Source organism: Manacus vitellinus, unplaced genomic scaffold (assembly GCF_001715985.3).
Source record: "Manacus vitellinus isolate BGI_N305 unplaced genomic scaffold, ASM171598v3 scaffold_4_pilon, whole genome shotgun sequence".
In the NCBI taxonomy this organism is placed as follows: domain Eukaryota; kingdom Metazoa; phylum Chordata; class Aves; order Passeriformes; family Pipridae; genus Manacus; species Manacus vitellinus.
Window position 1 is genome coordinate 36,686,420 of NW_021940604.1, and position 22,783 is coordinate 36,709,202.

At 35.6% G+C, this 22,783-nt stretch overlaps 1 protein-coding gene across 1 annotated transcript in view; it reads right to left on the bottom strand.

Annotated features, from left to right (window-relative positions):
* SENP6 (SUMO specific peptidase 6) overlaps positions 1 to 22,783 on the bottom strand; it is a 58,923-nt gene that overhangs the window by 20,002 nt on the left and 16,138 nt on the right. Inside the window, exons 5-12 of the mRNA XM_018078128.2 lie at positions 21,027 to 21,128; positions 15,635 to 15,655; positions 11,014 to 11,084; positions 8,693 to 8,832; positions 5,970 to 6,360; positions 4,893 to 5,125; positions 2,278 to 2,448; positions 1,336 to 1,378 (exon numbers count right to left, since the gene is read on the bottom strand). Coding sequence (XP_017933617.2) covers positions 1,336 to 1,378; positions 2,278 to 2,448; positions 4,893 to 5,125; positions 5,970 to 6,360; positions 8,693 to 8,832; positions 11,014 to 11,084; positions 15,635 to 15,655; positions 21,027 to 21,128 — 1,172 coding nt within the window. The remainder of the gene's footprint in view (positions 1 to 1,335; positions 1,379 to 2,277; positions 2,449 to 4,892; positions 5,126 to 5,969; positions 6,361 to 8,692; positions 8,833 to 11,013; positions 11,085 to 15,634; positions 15,656 to 21,026; positions 21,129 to 22,783) is intronic.

Here is a 22,783-nt window from a genome sequence, read left to right on the forward strand (position 1 = left end):
TTACAATAGGTTTGTAAAACTTTCTTTGTAGAAAGTTCTCTTATGAAAAATAACTTTAAAGAGAAGAGGAGAATAAACACGTGCAGAGAAATGATCTGATAAGGTAACAAGGTACTGCTCTCAGTTGACTTCCAAAGAGAAACGACGGTAACATGGTAAATTTTTAACACTACATCTGATGGCTGCCAATGCCAATGTTGAGTATTTTACAGGTTTTACTGAATTATGAAACTGAATACAGAAATTGATGTAGGTGCAAAACTCAAAAAAATTAAATGGAAAAGTGCTAAATGCTCCAACAGACACAACATTTAATGAATCACCATTTTTATGCTATTGAGGGATCAGATCCCATGGAAATAATTTCACTGTGCACCTTTTTTGACTAAACTTGAAAGCTGTCTTCTACAAATTATAGTAAGTTTTTTAGTGTTTTATTTTTTAAAATACATTTAATGCATGAAAACTGGTAGTTTCTATTCATCTTTATTTTAGATGCAACATAAATACTTGACTGACAAAAGCTACATTTTACAGGCTGTGAGACACCTTTCTGCATATAATAATGACAAAATACAATAGTTCTCTCTAGAAATAACAAAAGCAAAATTCAATAGAACTGTATCTTAAGACTGCACCCAACAAAAGGTAGCAACGTTTTTCAGGCCCAGAACAAAATCCTACAAAAGAAAAGGAAGAAAACAGAGCAAGTGCTGTAAGCTCATCATTTCCTAAGCTATGTCATTTATTCTTTATACCGTATTTCTTTCAGTAACATGAAATATAAAACTTTTAGGCAAGAGAAAAAATTACCAAGGGAGATATAGACAAGAAAGGTCTAAGACACCTGGGTGGTTTTTACTGTCTACTTATGATAGTCGAAATAATGAACTAATATAGTGTTAAAGAGCTAACAAGTTTTACAGGAGGGTTACTCTTGCTTTTTATTTTTGATAATAATTTTCAAGACAACCATAGCCCATCATCACCAGAATGTCTACAGATCTTCAACTCAGATGAAGGGGAAAAACTAATGACCCAGCTGTATGCACAGCACAAATTGCTAAGTCCCGCTATCAGTGAATTTTTTTCTGTCAGTAGATGGCAGAGATAATGCAAAATCCTTTTGTTTGTTATTCACCAGGTAGTTCAGGTCAAATTTGTACTCTCCATTTTTTTTTCTTATCTGACTACAGGCACCAGTATAATTTATTACATAAATGACAAAACCAGAATGAATACCGAATTATCATCCACTTGTTAATACCTTTAACAAAGTTACTTCATTCAAAATATATATACTGAGTACCAACATAACGTGAAAAATGCACTCACCTTCTTGACTCTCTAGCCGTATTTTGATATAATCCAAGCAAAACTGAAAGAAAACATAACAGTAAAATTTCACATCTTTTCCAAACCAAAACTGACTGAAAGCCTTTTAACTGTTAGTAAATACATTTCAACTGACTAAGTACTTCAGTAAGAAACATTTTAAAATTAAAATTTTACATGTTAAATTTTTAAAAAAACCCAAAATGTACATTTTAGCACAACTCAAGGAGGCAAGCACATTCGTTACTACTCAAGAGTCCTTTTCAGTCCTACTGTTGAATTTTAGATCTCTCTCAAGTACTCAGTTTCCAAAAGTATTTACAATACCTTGAAAAACATAACTAATTGTATTTCTTCAAAAGAGAATGTTATCTATCATTACTTAAGCAAATCAAAAAAAACACAGGGTTTTGCAGAAAGGTGGAAAGAACAAGTAACACCTCTCTGCTGTTTCTGTGGTAACCCCAGCAAGAAGTATGCGTTTTATCTGGCTTACTGCATACAACTAACCTTCAATGTCTCCTTGAAAACTTCCATGTAACTTGGAAGGCTAACAAAAAAAAAAAATTGTTCTATAGAAGCAAAATTAATTCACCTGTAGGACAACGCTTCTTCCTCCCACCTATCAATATCCATATTTTTTGTAGCTGTTGTTTTCGATTTTCTCAAGAAATGCATACTAACCCATAACTCCCCAGCAACCAAGTAAACAGGATTTTCAAGGCTTTTGTAGGCACAATGTTTCTATTAAAAACCAGAGCTAGACTGCAGGTGTTAGTACACAACAGTAATCTGAGTTTCTTTGGAAATCATGGCCTCTGGAATTATGGACAAACTCACTGTTCCACAGACAAAGGCAAAATATTACGTTTTTTCAAGTATGAAAATAACAATGTCCATGAAAACCTGAAAGGAGAGCTGTCAAATAACAAGTTTACTTACAATCACAGGTTCCACTACCATTCTTCGTAGCGTTCCTATTCGTATACTTCGACAGTTCAGAATGACACTTTCACAGGAGTTTTGATAATTTAGAGGTACAGTCTCGGTTACCATCTCTTGAGAAATAACTTTACGACGTTTTATTGGAGCGTCAGACAGAATGTTCCCAAACTGAAAAGTAATTTTCAAGGTTTCAGAATGTCTCACTAAGGTTTATTGCTAAATCAAGCTTGTAAAAACTAAGGACTAAATTTTCGGCAAGTTTTCTGTTGGTCAACAGGATTACTTGCTAGAGCTTCCACCTCATATACAGAAGGTAGATATTTACTAAAAGACTTTTTGGGAGTCTGAGGATGTTAACATTGCTACATTCAAGAAGAAAAAAAAAAAAGGTAAGCTGACACTTGCAGATATTTTGTTAACATTTTCAAATCATGAATAGTGCTTCTAAAATTGCCAAAACCAATTCAATTTTAGTCATTTTGAAACACGTGCACCTGGCAAAACAAAGTTATTTTTAGTATATTTTATTTATTTAGATAAAAACACTAATGCCCTAAAAATACAACAATGTTGGTGGTTTCATTTTTTTTCCAGTTTTTGTTAATCCAAGCTTTTGGTGACCAAGTAATTTTTGAGGTACAATGCATCACCACATTAGTAGAGTAGAATCCTCCAGAAATATAAATAAGCCAAATCAGAATTCCTCAAGGCATCTGTACAGAACTACTAAGATGCTTATAGGATAGATTCCAGGGTCAGGAGACTATGTACTGAAAGAAGGTCATGCGGAGTTTGGCTTCAATTCAAGAAAGTCTCTAGATGCTGACTGAAGCTGTAATCTCAATGAAGTATCCTGTTTACCAACAGAACAATCTTACAAAAAACCTATTAAAATGAAATAAAGCCTACTGACAGGCATCAGATTAACGTATTTATTTGTTGTATTGCTTATATTGCTCTAGTTTGTTGAATTTTCTGTACACTAGTCTTCTCTTTGGTATTTATATCGTTTCATAAAGCTGTCCATGAGCAAGCATTATTTTTCGTTACAAAATACAATTAAACTCCCACAGAAAAACATTCTACAGGATTCAGTATTCTATTAAGACTAAATCTCAAAAATTATATCCAAGTCCCTAATCACTAGCCCATCTTGGCAATAATTCAAAATATACTTTTGGGTGGAGAAGGTAGGGATCTAAATCCCTGTAATTAAATGTTTTCCTCAGACTCTTGTTGAAGGGAGCTTTTCATTTTTGTCTACTGGACTGGTTAAATATTATTAAAAGCTTAAAACAAATCACAAACAATAAAACAGCAAACATCAAAGTGGTGCTATATTCAAGTAGCCTCTTCAGTGAAGAATTAATGCATATTTTGAGAGAAACATAACTGAATGAAGCCTTTTCTATCGTATCTGGCAAAACTGTTGTGATATCTGCAATTCTTGGTCTTGAATCAATGCAAAATTTGTGTTATACTTCACCAAAAAAAGATCTATATCCCTTGTTTTCAAATGTAAGCTCTTTTCTACTTTTATCTAAAATATGTAGTTAATTTCTAGTTTTAAAACTGGTTCGTAAAGACTAGTGACCAGGAACATATGGATATACAAACATTTGAGAGACTTTCAGAAGTCTTAGACACCAGTGCCTTCACAACGCAGTGCTTTCAGTTAATTCAGCAAATACCACTAGAATAACTTAATTCAGAACTTCTAATAATCCAATCTTTTAGCCCCACAGTTTTATTGTAGGCTTAGAGGTTCACAGCTTTATATTGACAGTGATGACTAATTATACACTACATTATGAACATCCACAGTTTCATCAATTACAGCAGTAGAATGTTGGCTTCTTTAGTGTTCTAACTCAGAAAACATAAAGGACTGGAAATCTGATCAGATACTCTTGTTGAATCAAACTCACAATAGTGAAACTGGACAAGTGACTCAAGAATGGTTTTAATCAGCACTATTAATCCAATACCAATTGTCACAGGAAATTTATTCCTCTTAATGGCTCACTACTGAGACAGCTTTTACCACAGTGTGAAATCTGTCCCTTTTGACCACACTTAAGGTGTCTGCTCATGGTACATTTTTTTGTCTTTGTTTATGAAATTCTTACAGTAATATTCAACTAAAAAACAAAACCCCCATCACAAACCCCCTAAAATAAGTGCTATTAGTTGGGACAGTTGTCAAAGTATTTTAATTTTCAAGGGCCACTATTGATACAAGTGTCTCTTTTCAAGTTTAACTTCACATGTCCAAAGTCTTAACAGGCAACAGCTGGTTCTGACATTCTTCTCCAAACTAAGTAAGCCCTTGAGCTTCATAGAGAATCCCTGCCCAGTCTCAAAGAGTAAACATTCAACACAGAAGCATTTATGTTAACAGCATAACTCAAATCATCATGAATCCTTGCAAAAATATAATGAACGCATTTTCTTATGTTTCCAGTATTATGTAGGCCAAAATACTACTTGATTAGCTGCTGAATAAGAAAAACAATCAAATATAGTCAAAATCTGACAGTGCGAAACAAGCCTTTACATATTCCGTTTATTATTTGATTTTTGTTTTCTTTAAACAAAGCATTAAATAGTACCTGATCTTTCATTCTTGCTTTTCTTGGTAGTGTGACTGCAATTTCTGTATCTGTTGTTATACTACCTATCCTCTGTTCTATTCCACAACTGTTCTCCTTTAATGCTGCTTCCACCTTTCCTGTAGAAGGAGCTGGGGAGGAGCGGGCTGAATCTGCAGGACGAGGTGAAATGCTTTCCATTCTCCTAGTGCTGCCACTATTCTCCTCCTCATCATCATCACTAGACAAAACAACTAAACAGAAAATATTAAATTCTCAACCACTAAATTTTTCTGTAACAGAAATTTTTTTTCAAATAATAGTTTAAAAGTAATTTATATAATTGTCCTGCAGTGCCAAAAAAGTCCACATGTATCATTATATTATGCTTTTATTAATGTTTATTTGGAATCTGCTTGCAGGTGCTCTCTCCCTCATTTTTCATTTCTCACAACTAACTCTACAAAAAATGGGTATCATTAATCCACCTCTAGATGTGAAGCCATACTTTCCCTGGTTCAATCAAGAATTGACAGTAAACAATGCAACTTAAAAACCAACAAGAAAATTATGACTGAAATCATTCAAATCAGTAGGACAACGTGGTCTAATAAAATAAGCACAGAACCAGAAACATAATTTCTCCTATTCCATCCTTCCTGCTTATAAATTGAATTTACATACAGAAAGCACAAAAATTAACATTTTACAAACTGTGAAATTTAAATAGATGTGTAGTTCAAAAGAAAAGGGAGAAATTATTAAATAAAAATAAAATACTGCCTTCCCTTTGGGAGAATGAATAATGGAAATCTGCAAAGAATGCTTTTTCTAAAAACTATAAACTGTAAGTCTTTTTTAAACAAACAAGAAAAAGATTAACAAAATAATTTTTGCTTTCCCCAATCTTCATCTTTCTTGGAGAGGACCTCTGCATACAAAAAGGAAATTATTAAAAGTTCTGTCCCCCTTCCCCAAGAACATATACACAAAAAAATTCCATGCAACATCAGTATTGTAAACCTGCACAAATAGTTCCTTCATTATACCATATTCTGGGTTTCCAGCTTAGGGCTGTAGTCATAAAAAAGTACTTACTTGGATCATTTAGTTCAGACGGTCTTGTACTTCTCTGTCTTAAGCTTCCCGTAATTTTAGGATTTTTTGTCCCAGTTATAAGACCAACTTTCCCATTGTGTCGTAACATAGAATGTCCTACAACTTCATTACTCAGTAGAATATCTGCTGGACCTTTTCCAACAGCAGAACTATAAAACTTCTTTGTGCTGAACCCTGTACCTGAAGATTTTTGCCCTGCTGAATTCTGATGTATTGAAGAACGTGATAAAGGTCCCACAGATTCACTTAATGTCACAGTTTGTCTGGAGACTCTTTGCAAATCCTTTAGAGAAGCACTTTCACAATGTCGGCATTTGGTCTGATTTTCATTTGCCCTCCCACAATTTGGGCAATCAGTAGAATAATCAATCTGTTCCAAAAGGTAAAGGAGAAACACACACACAATCAGTAATTGTAAGCAGAAACATACCATTAACAAATCTTGCACTTAAATTCTGTTCAGAATCAATCACAGAATCATTTAGGTTGGAAAAGACCTTTAATATCATGGAGTCCAACCAGTAACCGAGCACTGACAAGTCACCACTAAACCATATCCCCAGGTGCCACATCGACATATCTTTTCAATACCTCCAGGGATGGTGACTCAACCACATCCCTGGGCAGTCTCTTCTAATACCTGAAAACCCTTTCAGTGAAGAAGTTCTTCATAATATCCAGAGACTGAGACCATTATGTTAGCAATTACAGTAAGCAGAGAAAGCAAACATTAAAATACAGTTTGATTTCTTTTTTTTTAAGAAAATGAAAAACATTCTACCAGGAACAAACATCATTTGTGGCAATTTTTGAAAAAGTGATTAATGTTGGACAATTCGGACTTTCCTTCTTGCCTTTTTTCCCTTAAGTAATACACTGTTCAGATACATATATCCATCAGCAAGATCATCCAGTTATATATATTTCTGTAAAAAGTTTTGTTGTGAAATAACCTAAGGATCCACAGAGCAATGCCAAAGAGGACTCAAAGAAACCTCGTAGGTCAAAGTCATTTGCCTTTCCAAGATATTTTCTAACAGCCTGGCAAGTCATGCAGGAAAAATCACTCCTCAAGGGAGGGGAAAAAAAAACGAAAAGTAAATACATTGCTCGAGTCCATTATCTCCAAAAAGAAAACAGGACTTGAGGAATAGGAGTTCCCCAAACTTACAAGAAAGTAGGGGCTCAAAGAAAAATGTGTATCCTATCACTGCAAAGACAGAGGTGTCTTTTGTTTTTCTCACATGTACTAGGTCCAACTTAATTATGTATTACAAGTGTAGAACTTGGACTTCTAAACCTAAGGGATTCAATACTAACACATAAACTACGGAATGTGTACCAAACTGAATACAGGACACCTCTAGAGCCGAAATTTAGTGCATGTTATTGTCTCCTGGAACACTGAACTCAAAAGGCGTTAACCACTGTACTGTGAACTACTGAAGATAACAAATACCTACATCCCACCAAAACCTCTTGAAATCTAGTTTCAAAACACAGTTATCACAATCTACACTACCCCCACTCCCAGCCATGAACACGCTTCCAAGACTTCCTCAGGTGTGCGACCTTGAATCAATTCAAAACCCAAATGTAAAGACCAAAGTCATACAATGACAAAGTATTATTTTTACCAAATTTCTGCAACTTAACAAAGCTACGCATACTGTAGAGAAACAAAAAAATTCCCCAGTGTATAAAATGTATCAGACCTTTAAAATCTGAGTGGTGGGAAGAGATATCAAGTGACATGAAAACGAGTTGTGCCTCAGTGCTGTTACCAGATGTAGTTCTTAGAAAGTTACTGCTTATCGAATTGAAGAACTTCAGTCAGACATTAAAATATTCAAGAGAAGGTACCAACTGTACCTGAAGGATCTTAGAGTAACTGTACCCCTCTACTTCAACCACACACCAAGAATTTTAAGCCAGTTTCTTTAATAACATCATATTAATTAACTAAATATGCAACAGAAATGCGTAAGGGCAGTACCAAGTGTTTCCACCTAACAAAGAAATACAGTCTGAGTTACTTTCTAATACACAAGAGCAAGCACAAGCTAAGTATATACAATAATCATAGATCTGTGATTTATTTTTTTTAATCAAGATCTCCTTACAGGAAGGTTTTCTTTGATAGTCATACAGTGTGACCTGTATGTGGGCATAATGAAACTTCCATAGTAACCTGTGAAGTTGATAAAAATAGAGAGCCTTAGAGGAATTTCAAAAATATCTTACATCCGATATTCAGAAAAGCTCCTGACAAAAACATGTTGGTTGGTTGCATCTAGACCATAGAGAATACCATTTGGATACCCAAAAGAGCTAGTTTCACTGAAAAAGCAAGCAACTTAGTAAGAAGTACTTGCATTTTTGCAGTACTTTACTGTTTTGAGTACAGAAAATCATGAAATTATCAGTCTCCAGTTTACCAATCAACCATTCAATTAAATCAGATTCTTGTTCTTTTCAAATTCTTTTTCTGTTCAAATCAAAATATAAATATTTCATGGCTAGTATTAATATGAACATTTAAATATCTCTATCATTGTAACTTTTTTTTATTTGTGTAAATCTTCCTCCCAACTCTAAGGATTTTTAAAACATTGCCTTGTTTCACCCCTTCAAAGTCTGCTTTTAAAATATGCATCAATTATTAAAGTTAACCCTTTACATGTTTTTAAAATCTAACCCACCTTTGACTGAGTTAAGCATTTTTTTGTAGCAGAAGATTGACTCAAGTCAGATTGATATGAATTGCAGTGACTTTTCTGTCGCACTTTTCTCTTTATTTCACATTCTGATTCTGAGTCTTCTGTATTTTCCATTCCACTGTCTAGGAGAGAAAAAATGCAAAAATGTTAACATTACATGCCCACTCATACGCTGTTATATTTATGATCAACTTAGTTCTTTACATACACTAACTTGAACCAAACATAAACACCTTTTTAAATTTCCAACAAACTACACTGCTTCAAGTGTCTCATGATTTGTTGTATGAGCAAGAAAAAATTCCCCAAAGTAAATTCAAAAATGTTGTTTTACTAATACTGTCTCAGTGTCTCTCAGTGACAATTTGTATCTTGATATCTTTGGAGGAGGCTTTGGATTTGCAAGTCTATACTAACTTCACTGTAGATCAAATGGAAGGTCTGCTGACAAATTAGGAGGGGATGCTAGATTATGCTGTTGGTAATCTTTACTACAGAATTACTGATGAATGCATTTAGAATAATTGGGAATGTTTTGTGTAATTACAATTTCACAGAATCATCAAGGTTGGAAGAGACTTTCAAGATCATCTAGTCTAACTATCAACCTGGCACCACCATAATCACCCCTTAACCATATCCCCACGTGCCACATCCAGACACCTCTTGAACATTACCAGAGACTGTGACTCTGCCACCTCCATGGGCAACTTATTCCAAGGCCTAACCACTCTTTCAGTGAAAAGATTTTTTCAAGTATCTAATCTGAACCTTCCCTGGCATAACATAAGGTCTTTACATCTTGTCCTTTCACCTGAGACATGGCAGAAGAGACTGCCCCCCACCTGGCTACAGTATCCTTTCAGGTAGTTGTCGAGAGGAATAAGGTCTCCCCTGAGCCTCCTTTTCTCCAGACTAGACACCTCCAGCTCCCTCAGCTGCTCCTCATATGACGACTTGTGCTCCAGACCCTTCACCAGCTTCATTGTCCTTTCCAGACACACTCCAGCATCCCAAAGTCCTTTTTAAAGTGAGGGACCCAGAACTGGACACAGTACTCGAGGCACAGCCTCACCAGTGCTGAGCCATCACTTTTCTAGTTCTGCTGTCCACACTATTCTTGCCACAGACCAAGATGCCAGGGGCCATCTTGGCCACCTGGGCACACTGCCAGGTATAAACCAGCAGATTTACTCCTTCAACACAAGACACAGCAGTACAGTGAATTACAGTGTTTTATACTGGGGCATTCATTTCAATACTGTAAGAGTATAGGAAAACAGAAATGAATTAAAATCTCACCCTGTGCATTTTAAGAAGGGGAATATGTTGTACAGGAGTGCCTCAATTAGATTTAAGGTAAAAGTGCTACTTATATTCCCTAGTTTAATTGCAGTCTCCATATTGGAACTTTTTTTAAGACTGTCTTTTCTTCAAAAGCTATGAATACTTTCTCAGTATACATACCGATGATCTCACAAACATCCTATCAGACCACATCTCAAAACTAAAGAATACCTTGTTTTCAAAAAAGAAACAATAAAAGGTGGGTTTTTTCTAAGTTAACTTACTTTTCAGTAGTACTGCTGAAATTCTACTTAACATTTAACCTAAAACGGCACAGCAAAACAACTTGCCAGAGGAGATGGCTATGCAGCTCAATAGCAGGTTTACAGACTGTATCTGTACTAACAAAGCTTAACAAAACACAAAAGTGAATTTTCTTTTCCAGTTTCACAATTTCCACACCTCAAGACAAGCTACATTTTCTCCATTGCACCTCCATCAATTTTCCCTAACAACAATATAAGACTGTGTTTCAGCTGAGGTACAGAGCAGTGCTGATGCTGCTCTTCTATTAACTCCTTCAGTGTATCAATATACCAAGTGTTTGTTGGTTACCATGTCCTATTGTTCTCATACTAACACTACTACAGAAGTTCCTCATCAATAATTCACAAACAAGCTGGAGGTCTGGGCTCAGACTGGATGATCTCCAGAGATCTGTTCCCTCTCCAATTCTGTGACTCTAAATTTTCCCTTATTTCTCTTGTTTTTAAAGTAACTGAAGCCTAATTTAAAATTACTTATTACAAGACTGAACCGGTTACAGAAATCTGTCAAAAAGGGCAAAATGCTCACTTCATGCACAAACTTGTATAAAGCCAGAATAACATGATGTAAGGCTCTAAATATATATATATGTACACACACACACTAAAGGTTATGTAAGATTTGGCAACACACTCATATTCAAAATATTATTCTGCTTAAAAGAAATGAGAACTCTAAAGATAACTTACCCACTCCTTGTGACCGTGGTAATCTAATGTGGTCTGCCTCTACTTTCTGAAGCTGAGGTGGGTATTCTTTTCTGGAAAATTAATTAGATGTATGGTTGTTCTTTCGACAGACACCATTATAATTTAGTCACAATTATACACGAACAAAATAAACCTGAAATGTATCTGAAAGCTCTGAATAAGTAACTTCTCTCTATTACATACTATTTGTACACTTAAAAAAGTATTGCCAGAATGCTAGGAACAGCCACAGTAAATGTCTTGGAAGTGTTTCTAATCTAAATCTCTTCTGATAATAATCAATAGTTCAGGAGTCTCTCACTTGCAGACCCAAGTCTCCAAATACTGAAGCCTGCATCTTCCCCCCCTCCTCGTCATTCAAGAAATACAAGACAGATACTTTTAAAAGCCAAGAATAGAAACAAATATTATTTTAATATTAAAGTAGATTCCGAAAGTTCCACAACTTAAAAAACAGGAAAAGAAGATGCAAAACAGAGGGAAGAGATCTGACATCAAAAACTGTTCTGGCCAGAAACCAGAAAGAACAACACAGGATAAAACATAGTTCCTATATATTTGTTTTTAAAATATTGTAATTAATTTAGACAAATTACTGGATAATAAAACTTCTGTTGGTGTAATTTGCATAATAAAGATATCACATATTTTTGTGCAAATTACTGCAATATAAGGCATTATAGTAAGATTTCTTTAAGTTTCCTGAAAGATATTTTCAGTTTACATAGACATGCATCAAATTATGCTACTACCAAATTAAGATTCCTGAAGTTCACTGCATCTTGGTTACTTTTTGTGGCACTTTTCTTTCTTAGTGCTTCCTCTGCCCTGAAGCTGTAGGTTACTGTTCCTGTCATAACAGAAGATGGCATGCACCTGGAACACAGGAGGCCTTGCCAACAACGTCAGCAGAAACTGGTTTTATTGGCAAGTTAAGCAATGGGCTGCAAATAGGCCACACACATCCCATCCTGCTACCTCTGATTACAACCAACAGCAAAGGGGTGAAGCACACAGCTGTAGGCAGTAACACCGCCAACTAACAACTTAATTTTGAGGACCCACCTGACAATAATTTGGCTATGGCTGATATAGACTTCAGCACTAATAAAATAAGATTTTATTTCTTCCAGGACAGCATTTCCTAATGCATCAAACTATAAAAACTTTGAATTTTCTGCATTTCTAGGTAATATTTCTCAGGGTCTTCACGTATTTTATTATTAACTCACAGCTGTTGTCTGACAAGTCATAATTACCTTTCAGTAGTATTGCCTAACATGTCTTGTTTTGAACATATTCACTCTTAGAAAAATTATTTTCCTAACACTGAAATTATATTTAAGAGAAACAATATTGAAACTATTTGTCATTTAATTGAAAGCAAACAATAAAGCAAATGATATGGCAGATTTAGAATACTAAAATTTCTTTTAAAATGTAGTCAACAATTCAAAGTCTCTGGACATTTCTAGTTTACAATTTTTCTTCTAAGAATCAAACAAGATTGTATTACATTTTTGACATGCAATATATATTTATCTTTTTAAGATGATAAATTCATTATTTACCATATACGGCTAAATAATTCTTTTACAATAAATCAGAATACAGTAGCATTATCTACCCCTGTCTGAATTTTATGTTAGCAGCATAGACTCATATTGATACCTATTCAATGGCCAAACACTTGCAAGAATACAGAAGAGCTAGCAAAAACTGTGTATCTTTTTTCTGCTACAATACAGAATTGTTACTCATATGGTCACAATGAAGCAGTGGAACCCAAACCTAACTCACAAAAACCAGCTCCAAATCAACTGAGGCTTCCCAGCAAAGTTTAGCATGGTTAGCAATTCAAGGTCAGGCTTGAAGTTGCTTTGAATTAGAAAGAAAAGTGAAGATGATTTCAATCACTACTTAATTTCAGATTTAATCTGAAAAAAAAATGCTTTCTTGGAGACAGTGACAGCCCTCCCACCTGAAGGCAGAAACACTAAGCACCTCCTACTAGTTTCCTTTCCTGAAAAACCCACACACAAACAGGAAGGCAGAGCCCACCACCACAAAGTTTTTACAGACTACAGCACTAAGGTGCCCCTCTCAGCACAATGCCTATTGCCATCTGAACACTTGCAGATCCATTAATACCTTCTCCAGTAAAGCACTCATTTAATTGCATGTGAGTGCAGAAACAGAATGGAAACTATGGTGGTTTTTTAAATTGAACATGACACATGCTCAACTAACATGTTGTTAAACCCTAACCAAAACTAAGTCTTCCATTTCAACAGAAGTAACTGAGAGATCAAACACCTGAACAGATCAAGATGCAAGACTACCTACATACTGTGTCTAACAGTTAAACACCCCAAGAAACACAATAACAGTTAAAACCCCCGAGAAATACAATATTGATTGCTGTTCCTACCATCCTAGCAAATACTTAAAATATACTTTTTTTTTGCCTGTTACATTTCCTAAAAATATTTATGAGATTCAGATTTTGCTTGAAGAACAAGGCTCCATTCTAAGAGGTTAAACAATTTTAGGCATCTCATTTATCTCATCCATTATAAGCACTTTTAATACCTTTAAGTACAAGGGAAGTAGACCAGTATTTGATAAAAGCAATCTCCAGAAGTAGTAAAGCATCAAACACAAAACATTAATCACGGTACCAAGAACGTTCGGGCTTTTTCTGCAACAGACATGACCGAATACTGAGGCAGTCTGGATTGTGCAGAGTCATGAACTTTTGACATATCTTAACAGCTAAGTCCTAGAGTATTCTTGACCAAGCATGTTTTGCCCAGACAGAATGGTGTCACTGATTTTGTATTTTAAGCAAACATTCATGATTACTGCCATATTCCTTTACTGGTGGAATTGGACCTCAATATCTTCACGTCGGACTGCTAGACAGACCTCCATAACACCCCCTAGCCAAACTGACATTTTCACTTCATTTCTTCTCTAGAAAAACAAAAAACAAAAAAGGGGGGCAGGGGAAAGGGCAGGCCCACAATTTCTGGCTATACCAGAAAGAAATAAACATTAAGAAACAGCTGGATCTGGGAATTTAGGAGACAGTGCCACCCACGATTTGGCACACCATATCAAAAAGCTTGCACCAACTCCTAACTTTGTTGAGGTGCAGGCTTACACAAGAGCTGTGTTTAATGTGCAGCCTGCCTCTTTGAGAGGCCACCTTATTCAACCTTTCCTCTGCTTCTGTATGCTACTATTTGGAGATACACCACTGCAGGCAAGCTGTTGGGTTTTATTTACATCATTACACTAAAGAAGAGTAAAGCATGGTAAGACTGAAGCACCAAGCTGCTGAGATAAGATTTACCTTCAGCATGTCTTACAGGAAAAACAGAGTGAAAAAGTCAAAAGCTGAAAAGAAAAGGAGCAGCACTGGGAACAGGGTTTTTAGTACACAGGTCAGTAACCCCATCTGGCCCAGAAAGTCAGGAGTTGCGGCTGTACTTATCATGAAAGTAATGTTGAAAACCACATTTAGCAGCTCCTGCCTACATCATCTTCCCCTGCTAGGACAGCAACAAAAAGCAGGGAAAGAAAAAAAGAATGCATCCAGTAGTATCAGGTTAAGAAGCAGCAGGTATCCCCATGAGAAAATTAAGATCACACCAGTATGGAATGCAACCCTTGTCTTCTATGCCATTCAGTGACACTAACTGGCTGGTGAGTTTGATAGTTCTTCTAAGAAGTAACAAAAGGTAGTAAACCAGAAAGGCTTGATTTTATTACTGAATTTGAAGTAAATTTGGAAAATCCTGAATTCACAAAGAACTGTGCTAGTTTTATCATTAATGGTTAAACATTATATACACTTTTTAAACAAATCAACCTGGTATCAAGCTCATACTGCCAAAAATCACCTACATAGACAAGATATTTATAAAAACTCATTGAATTCCTTCCTATCCACAAAACATTTCCACTAACATACAATTATAAACTACGTATGAAGAAAAACAATTGTATGGTATTTCATACTGCTAACAAAATATTAACGGCACTAAACCAGATGCAAAACAAGTGAGAAACGAGCCTGAAATGAGCAATCAAAAACCAGTGTGTCTGTTTTTGCTATACATTTTCTGTTAATTGTTTTAACATATATACTTCATGAATATACACAGTAATGCAACAAAAATCTTTAATGCTATTCAAACCAAGCTGAGATGAGAGTGAAAGTTGTTAAACAGCCTACTAAGATCTGCTTCAGAATCATTCTATTACACAAAGTTTGCTGCTTTACAAAAAGAATTAGCAGAATGCTTACCTAATTTGACATTGGTTATATGAATAGAGAGATAAAGTTCCAGTGGAAATGCACCTCAAGTTCCCGTTAACACAGCATTATTTAGAGATGAATGTAAAAGTCCTTTTTCAGTCAAAGAGAGTAAGTGAACCACAAAAACAGAGCAAAACACAAGCAACCCCCATTACACATAAGCAGATATGATTTCCTGGACTAAATATTCTTTAACTAGCATTGCTACAGCACTCAATCAGTTAATTTACTTAATGCTCATTGCCATGCTCATTTGATCAACAGTAAGCTTACCTTTCCTTTCGGTCCAGATTGCTTAAAATATGAAAAAAGAAAAAAACATATAAGATGCAAAGCCCCATATGTGTTGTACATCACTAAATGCAAAGGTTATTAAATATAAGCTATAACTGTTTCATTGTCTCTTGCACTCACTGTACTAGTTTTCAAACAAGCACTATAATTTTTTATCGCATTTTTGTAAGAGTAATTAGAAACGCACAAATGTTACTTCAAAGACAGCAACAGTCAAGTGGTCTAAATAATACACTGACTTGAGTCTTTTTCAGTGTGTAAAATTCGATTAATTCTGATCTTAATCTGGTCATGTCAATTCGCTTGCAATGTAGAAGATGGTAAGACAGAATCCTAATATGTGAATTAAGATCATGCCTCATTTCCAATCACAGAATCATTAAGGTTGGAAAAGACCTCAGAGGCCAACCATTAAAACAACCCCTGATTGCCATACAAAGGATTAAAAAAAATTATGTAAGAACTCATTTCTAACCATTAAAAAAATATTTAAAGTGTTTAATTGAGAAAAAGATTTCAGAAAGCAGTCTTTAAATATTTAAGAAACCACATGCAAAAGCTAGAGAAAAATAGACAGAAACGTCTTTCTGAGGTTTGGGCTAAAAAAAAAGTCTTACAAAATATTTAGGAACTAGTTTCACAAGCATCTCCTTTAACGTAAGTTAACATAAAACGGAATGTAGCTGATGCTCACAACTCTAGTCCTCTGTATACCAAGACTGATATAAAAATAGATCTAACTAAGTATAGCATTCAGACAACCTGAAAATAGCATCTTTATGTCTCCTGTCTTCAAAATTTGCAGTATGGAATGCTGCAAGCTTTTAATCAACATGACTGTTCCTCCCAACCATCAAAAGCCTAATGACCTTCTGTCACATATGCATTACACTAACAGTGTTCTAAAACAGAACAAATTCAAATTGTTTCCTGTTTTACTTCAGTCACACTAAACAGAATACTATTATTACAGAGTAATAAAATCTCCTTTTCACAAACAAAACACAAGAATAGAGCAAACTTTAATACTCTTGTTACTCAGAAAACGGCAGGAGTGGAAGTAAGGCAGGTAAGAATGTAGTCATGATACTACTACAGAACGCAGTATGAAAACACATTCCATCTCCATAGTGCTCTGGGAAGAGAGTAAAAGGACTTCAAAACTGAATGTGACCACAACAACTTAGACTGGGGTGCAGGTAATCAGCCAATGATGTGTGAAGGTGGGGAAAAATTGCTTCTGACAGGATCTAGCCTTCACAAACAATAAATGCTGCTTTTGTGCAGGCCACATCTCAGTTTTTAAATCCAGTCAGATTCAAACCATGTCTGCATGGAGCCCTATCCACTATCTTTGTATCCTTGGCACAGTTAAGACGAAATTTGGATTACCTCTTTATAGGTGTTGTAAAGAAACTCACTCTGAAGGAACACATACTTAATACTAGGGAAACTTAAAGGCAGGAAATGCCTTATACTGTACACTGTCATTATATTAGATGCCTCGCTTGTTTTAAAATCCCTTATTAATATAATAGATTTAAATGAATTCTCCTTTTTACATATCACAAAGATTATGAAATTAGAACCTTGGACAGATACAGGAATTATAATGATCAGTGTCCCTACCAATTGCTTCATGCAGCTCATGCATAAAATTTGTTACACATGCTGTACATACTTGCTATTTCAGTGCCAAGTTTTACAGAATAGTCAGTCAATAGCACAAGACAAAACTATGTATCTATTAAATGAAGCAAAATAATTTGAACTAACTACAACACTAGGCCAAGCTATATCTGAAAATCTGTTTATCAGAAGTGAACAAATTTTAATTTAATCCCCAGATTCCACTGGAAAAAATATGAATAATATTCATCATAATATTACTTTGAAATATCAATTTTGTTGCACTAGAAACTTTATTTTAAATATGAGCGCAGCTGATACTCAGCCAGGCTTTAAGTTAACATGCACGTGCAAAAAACTTGCAGAAAGAGGTAAGAAATACAGTACAAATCACAAACTTCAAATTCAACTTGACAGAGACTACAACTAAATTGCATAATTAGCTTCCCCATGTGATACTATCCCCACTCAAAAAACCCAGTATAAATAACGGAATCTGTTACATTAGTGCCAGAGACGCAAACTGCTCAGAACTAATCTAATCATGTTTTTATTTTTTGTTATCCTTTCAAAAATCTACCATAAGTTTATGTACAATAGATTAGGTTAGATAAAATTATTTCCTCCATATTGTTAGTGATCACCACACCATAACACAATTCCACACATGCAAACAAGGAAGCCAACTCTGAGCTCTAAGGTGTTGTGGGTTTTTTCCTACGCTAATTTACAGGTGACACAATTTCCATGCTACGAGCTTTTCTGTCTCAGTATATACCTATAATTTTATTCTTGGTTTGCTACTCACATTTTCTGCATATAGACCTTTTTAAGGAATCACCATCACAGCATTTACTTTTAAATTCAATTAATGCCTAATGTCAGTAAAGGCTAGCAAAAAAGGATAAAAAAACTCCTACACAACAAAAAATACATTAACAAAAAATATTACACATTTCATATGGGATTGTTTTGACAATTTCTTGCCTTTAAAATTTCAAAATGGTCCTAGCATTAGAGTTAATTTTCTGTTGCTAATGTAAGTGAATTACAATAACAATCCTAAAAGAAAACATACTAGAAACACTCAAGATGACTACTATCCAATTACTTCACCCAATACTCAGCCTATGTTATTGTGAGAAATACTTCTTGATAAATTTGAGAGGGGACAAAGTCATCAAAGCAAAACTACCTTACTAAATTAGTCAGCTGTGCCCAGCATCTCTCTCCAGGGACACACCCACACACTAAAATGGGCAACCTTTTATCTCCTCCCTGGCCAGGGGTGGCACCTGTCCCCTTTCCCATTGGCTGGACCGCCTACTTTGCCCCAAGTCTCCCTCCCCCCCTTCATCTTCTGCCTTTTTTGGCAAGTCTTTAGCATAACCTTTCCTACTGGTTCTTAACAACTCTTGCAGATGGCAAGGAACAGTCTAAACCACATCTAAGCAATAAGCAGCTACAAGCAAGAAACAAGAGTTAGCCTCTCCCCCCCCCCAGTCAGTCTGGCTTCAGCAAAACATTGCTTGACTTCTCACATTATGCATTAGCTTGCTTTCTGCACGTCACATGTACCAAGTCACTACCCTTTTTTTCTTCACATTACACTATAGGGTTAAAAAGAAGCAAGTCCCATCAGCAAGAAAGGCAATCAGGCAAGTCTAATATCCCCTGAAGATTAGGAATCTCTGGAGCAGGCTGAAGAAACCTATGGCACTCAACTTGGTAAGATGAATCCATCTTGACTGGCTGTTTCAAAGAACCATCTCACAACAAAGCTTAATCAAACACACCAGTATTATCAAGGTCAACATTCAAAGCAGTCTTGCATGATTATGCTTACTTCAAATCATTTTAATTAGCACTGAAGATCAAGATTTTATCCCTCAGAATTACAAAAAAATCCAAACAAACAATACCCACACACCAAACAAAAGCAAGCACAAACACAAAAAACAAACCCCACCAGAAAGGTAAGGGCATGTATGCTTAAAGATGTGCCATACTTTACTCAACGGAAACTTGATAATATTCTAAAAAGGACTTCATGCAAGAAAAAAAGAGCACAGCTGGTTCAGCCTAAACCATACTGATAACATAAACCTCATCTTTCAGTTTAATTCATGGCAAAAACTCTGCCAATCCTTCTTAGTCATCCCAGTCTTGCAATGATTGAAAGAAATGAGAGAAATATAAAGAGAAGAGAGATACCTACTACTGCATCTGCTATTACTAAGGGGTTGGAAATGTCCATGCTATATAACATTTACAGACTACTGTACTGTTTGAAGTGGAAGGAGGCAACAATGGTCTAAGTCTTCAAGGACTGGACAAGACAGCAGCTCTCACATAAGGAAACACTGACAGAGTTGAGGTTGTTCAGCCTGAGAAGTGAAGGCTCCAGGGAGACCCTACTGCAGCCTTTCAGTACTTGAAGGGGGCCTGAAGATGGGGACAAACAGTTTAACAGGGCCTATTTCAACAGCGTAATGGTTTTAATCTAAAAGCGGGTAGATTCAGACCAGGTAGAAGAAAGAAGTTCTTCACAATGAGGTGGTGAAACACTGTAACAGGTTGCCCCAAGAGGTTGTAGATGCCTCATCCCTGGAAACATCCAAGGTCAGGTTGGATGGGGCTCTGAGCAACCTTGATCTAACTGAAGATGTCCCCGCTCACTGCAGAGCATTTGGACTACATGACCTTTTTAAAGGACCCTTCCAACCCAAACTGTTCAGTGATTCTATTATCCTGTGACTGCGAAACCCCTTTTTCACTCTGTTTCTTCAATGACAGATTACACTAATACATGTTTGGATCACATAATTTATTCTCATTAGTATATGGGCTTTGTTCTTCTCAAGTTAGCAAATCCAAGTGAGGGAAGTGGGATGAAAAAAAAGGATAGCTACACATGATCCCACCACCCCAAAAAATCTATGCTAAAAAATAGAGAGAAAAAAGAAGGCAGAAAAAGGAAGCTAGACAATACTGAGAGGAGACAGCATTCAGGTGGGATGGTGGAAATCCATGCAATTCATATATAAAAAGAGTTCTGAATGGATAAACTTTAAAAAAAAATCGTTAAAGCAGTGGTTATCTTATATGTTTTTGACACACTGGGTGTGAAAAGCATGTTAAAAACATCTAAAAACAACCCTGCAATTTAGAGAAATCTGATGGGGTTTCAAGTTTTCAAATCAATGAAGTTCAATTCAGCATAGTTCAGAAAGGTTCCCCAGTTTCCAGTCATCCCCTCACATAAATGCAAAACTTTGCTTTTGTTAGACTTTCCAGTTTTTGTTTCATGCTGTATGTATAGACCATATGTGATCAACAGATCTATAATTTAATCTTTAGATGGATCTTATACAAGCTGGAGTTGGTGCGAATTAGTATTTGCTGATCATGTTGTCAGTTATGTGAATTTCTACTGCATACTATGTTTGTTCATTTCAAAGTGTTTTCTAAAAATACTTATGTTAGCAGATGCTCTCCTGCTATGTGCCATAGTGTGTTTTAAAATGAGTAAATTCCAATATTATATGATAATAATTCCTGAAATATAATGATTTCATGAAACTTTAGTAATTAAGATCAAAGCTCATAATCAAGAATGCAGCCATATGATTACTTACATTTTCTTAAAACACTTCATAGCATAAGAAAAACCATTACATACAAAACCAGAGAGGACTTTTTACAACTGAAATATCTGGAGAAACAATGTAATTAGTCTTACCTTTGGGCTGCTGTTTTTACTACTGTTGTCTGTGCATGCGCATGGTGAAAACGTCTGCCATGTACCACAGTTACAGGACCAGACATATTCTGAGCATTTTCACTGCAAACATACAAAAAATGTTTAAGAAAAGACTCTGGTGTATTTGTACAGTCAGCTAAAAACTGTGGTGCCCTACTTTTATAAGAACAGCCATACAAAACCAAAAATCAAAGTATTTCTGAACCACTAATACAACTTGTTAGGATTCTTTTACAGGCATAAAACCATTCAGCCCTATCATAAAACAGACAAATAGGAATATATATTATTTTTTTTCTCCTAGAAGAAAAGGTAAAGATTTTTTAAAATTTTATCAGCTTCCAGAACACTAGGAACCAGCTCTACTTTACTCAACCCTGTACTGCAATAAGACGCTGCCATTTGTAATGAATTGTAACCATTTATAATTAATTTTATACTTCCACTTCTCATATTATTAAGGCATAATATTAACTTCTTTAATACAACTTAAGGGGTATAACACGTGAGCAGACTGAAATGTACATTCAGCAAATTCCCTCATTACTCATAAGAGAAAATAAATGCCGCAAATTTATGGATGTAAAATGGCTTGTAACTGAAACAAAACAACACATCTCAAAATGAAAAAAGCAAGATTCTCAGGTACTTGAATACCCCAGCAGGACTCCATTCACCGATGTATTTTAGCACTTTTTTGGTTTCTTCATTTGTTGCCTTTTGACTTTTATCTCATTACTATGTAAAACCATCCCTGAAACAACATCTCAGCCTTGGCCATATTGATCACCATAACTCGTCTACTCTAGCCTCCAATCGGGAGGTCTGGAGACACACCATCTATAACGCTGCTGATGCTTTTGAGAAAGCACACAGGATCACCCTTGAGGAGAAAAGGCAACGCAGAAAGAATCGTGCCCTGCAGAATTTACCATCTAAGGAGTCTTTCTGCTGTGCCTTTTGCAACCGGATGTGCCTATCTCGTATTGGCCTTTTCAGCCACCAACGGGCTTGTAACAAACGTGGGGAGAGCCCTCCCCAAATCTTTGTTCGTGAAGCCTGGCCATGAGTGAGTGAGTGATGTAAAACCAGTAATTTTGGAGAGAAGATTTCTTACCATTACTCTCTCTAGTACAAGCTGACATTAAGATACAGCAGATCAATAATACAGTACTCCTTCAAAGATCATTAGACCCTAACAATTATCCTGAACGCTGCTATGACAGGACACACATTACTATGCTTGAAATGTTCAAAAAACACACAACTTTAACAGAGTGCATGTTGATGATGCAAACTGTTTCAAATTATGGAAATAGAGTGCTTAAATTTTGCTTTTAAAATTGCTTGGAATATTTAGTTGCACTAAATAAAATTATGTGAAAAGGCATTCTGATTAATAATATTTCTCAGAAATACTATCCTGCTGTTTGTCCCGTTAGAAGCAATGAAAAAAACCCTGACGTACCAAAATTCTCAAAAAAGTTGACAACCAATTCCTAACCCTTCCTTTACATTCCCCCAAAAGATGAAAGTGAGCAAACTGTTAGTTTGCTTATTACATTCCAGTTTAGCATTACAAACCCTTTTGGGAGCCTTATATGAAATATCTTAAGTCAAGATTAGAAGCTTTCAGAGCATTTCTGACTGATCCTAAGATAACTATTATGATCTGACTGATCATAACATAACCATGAACATAACAGAATAAGACTTATCAAAACCAAATGGTAAAA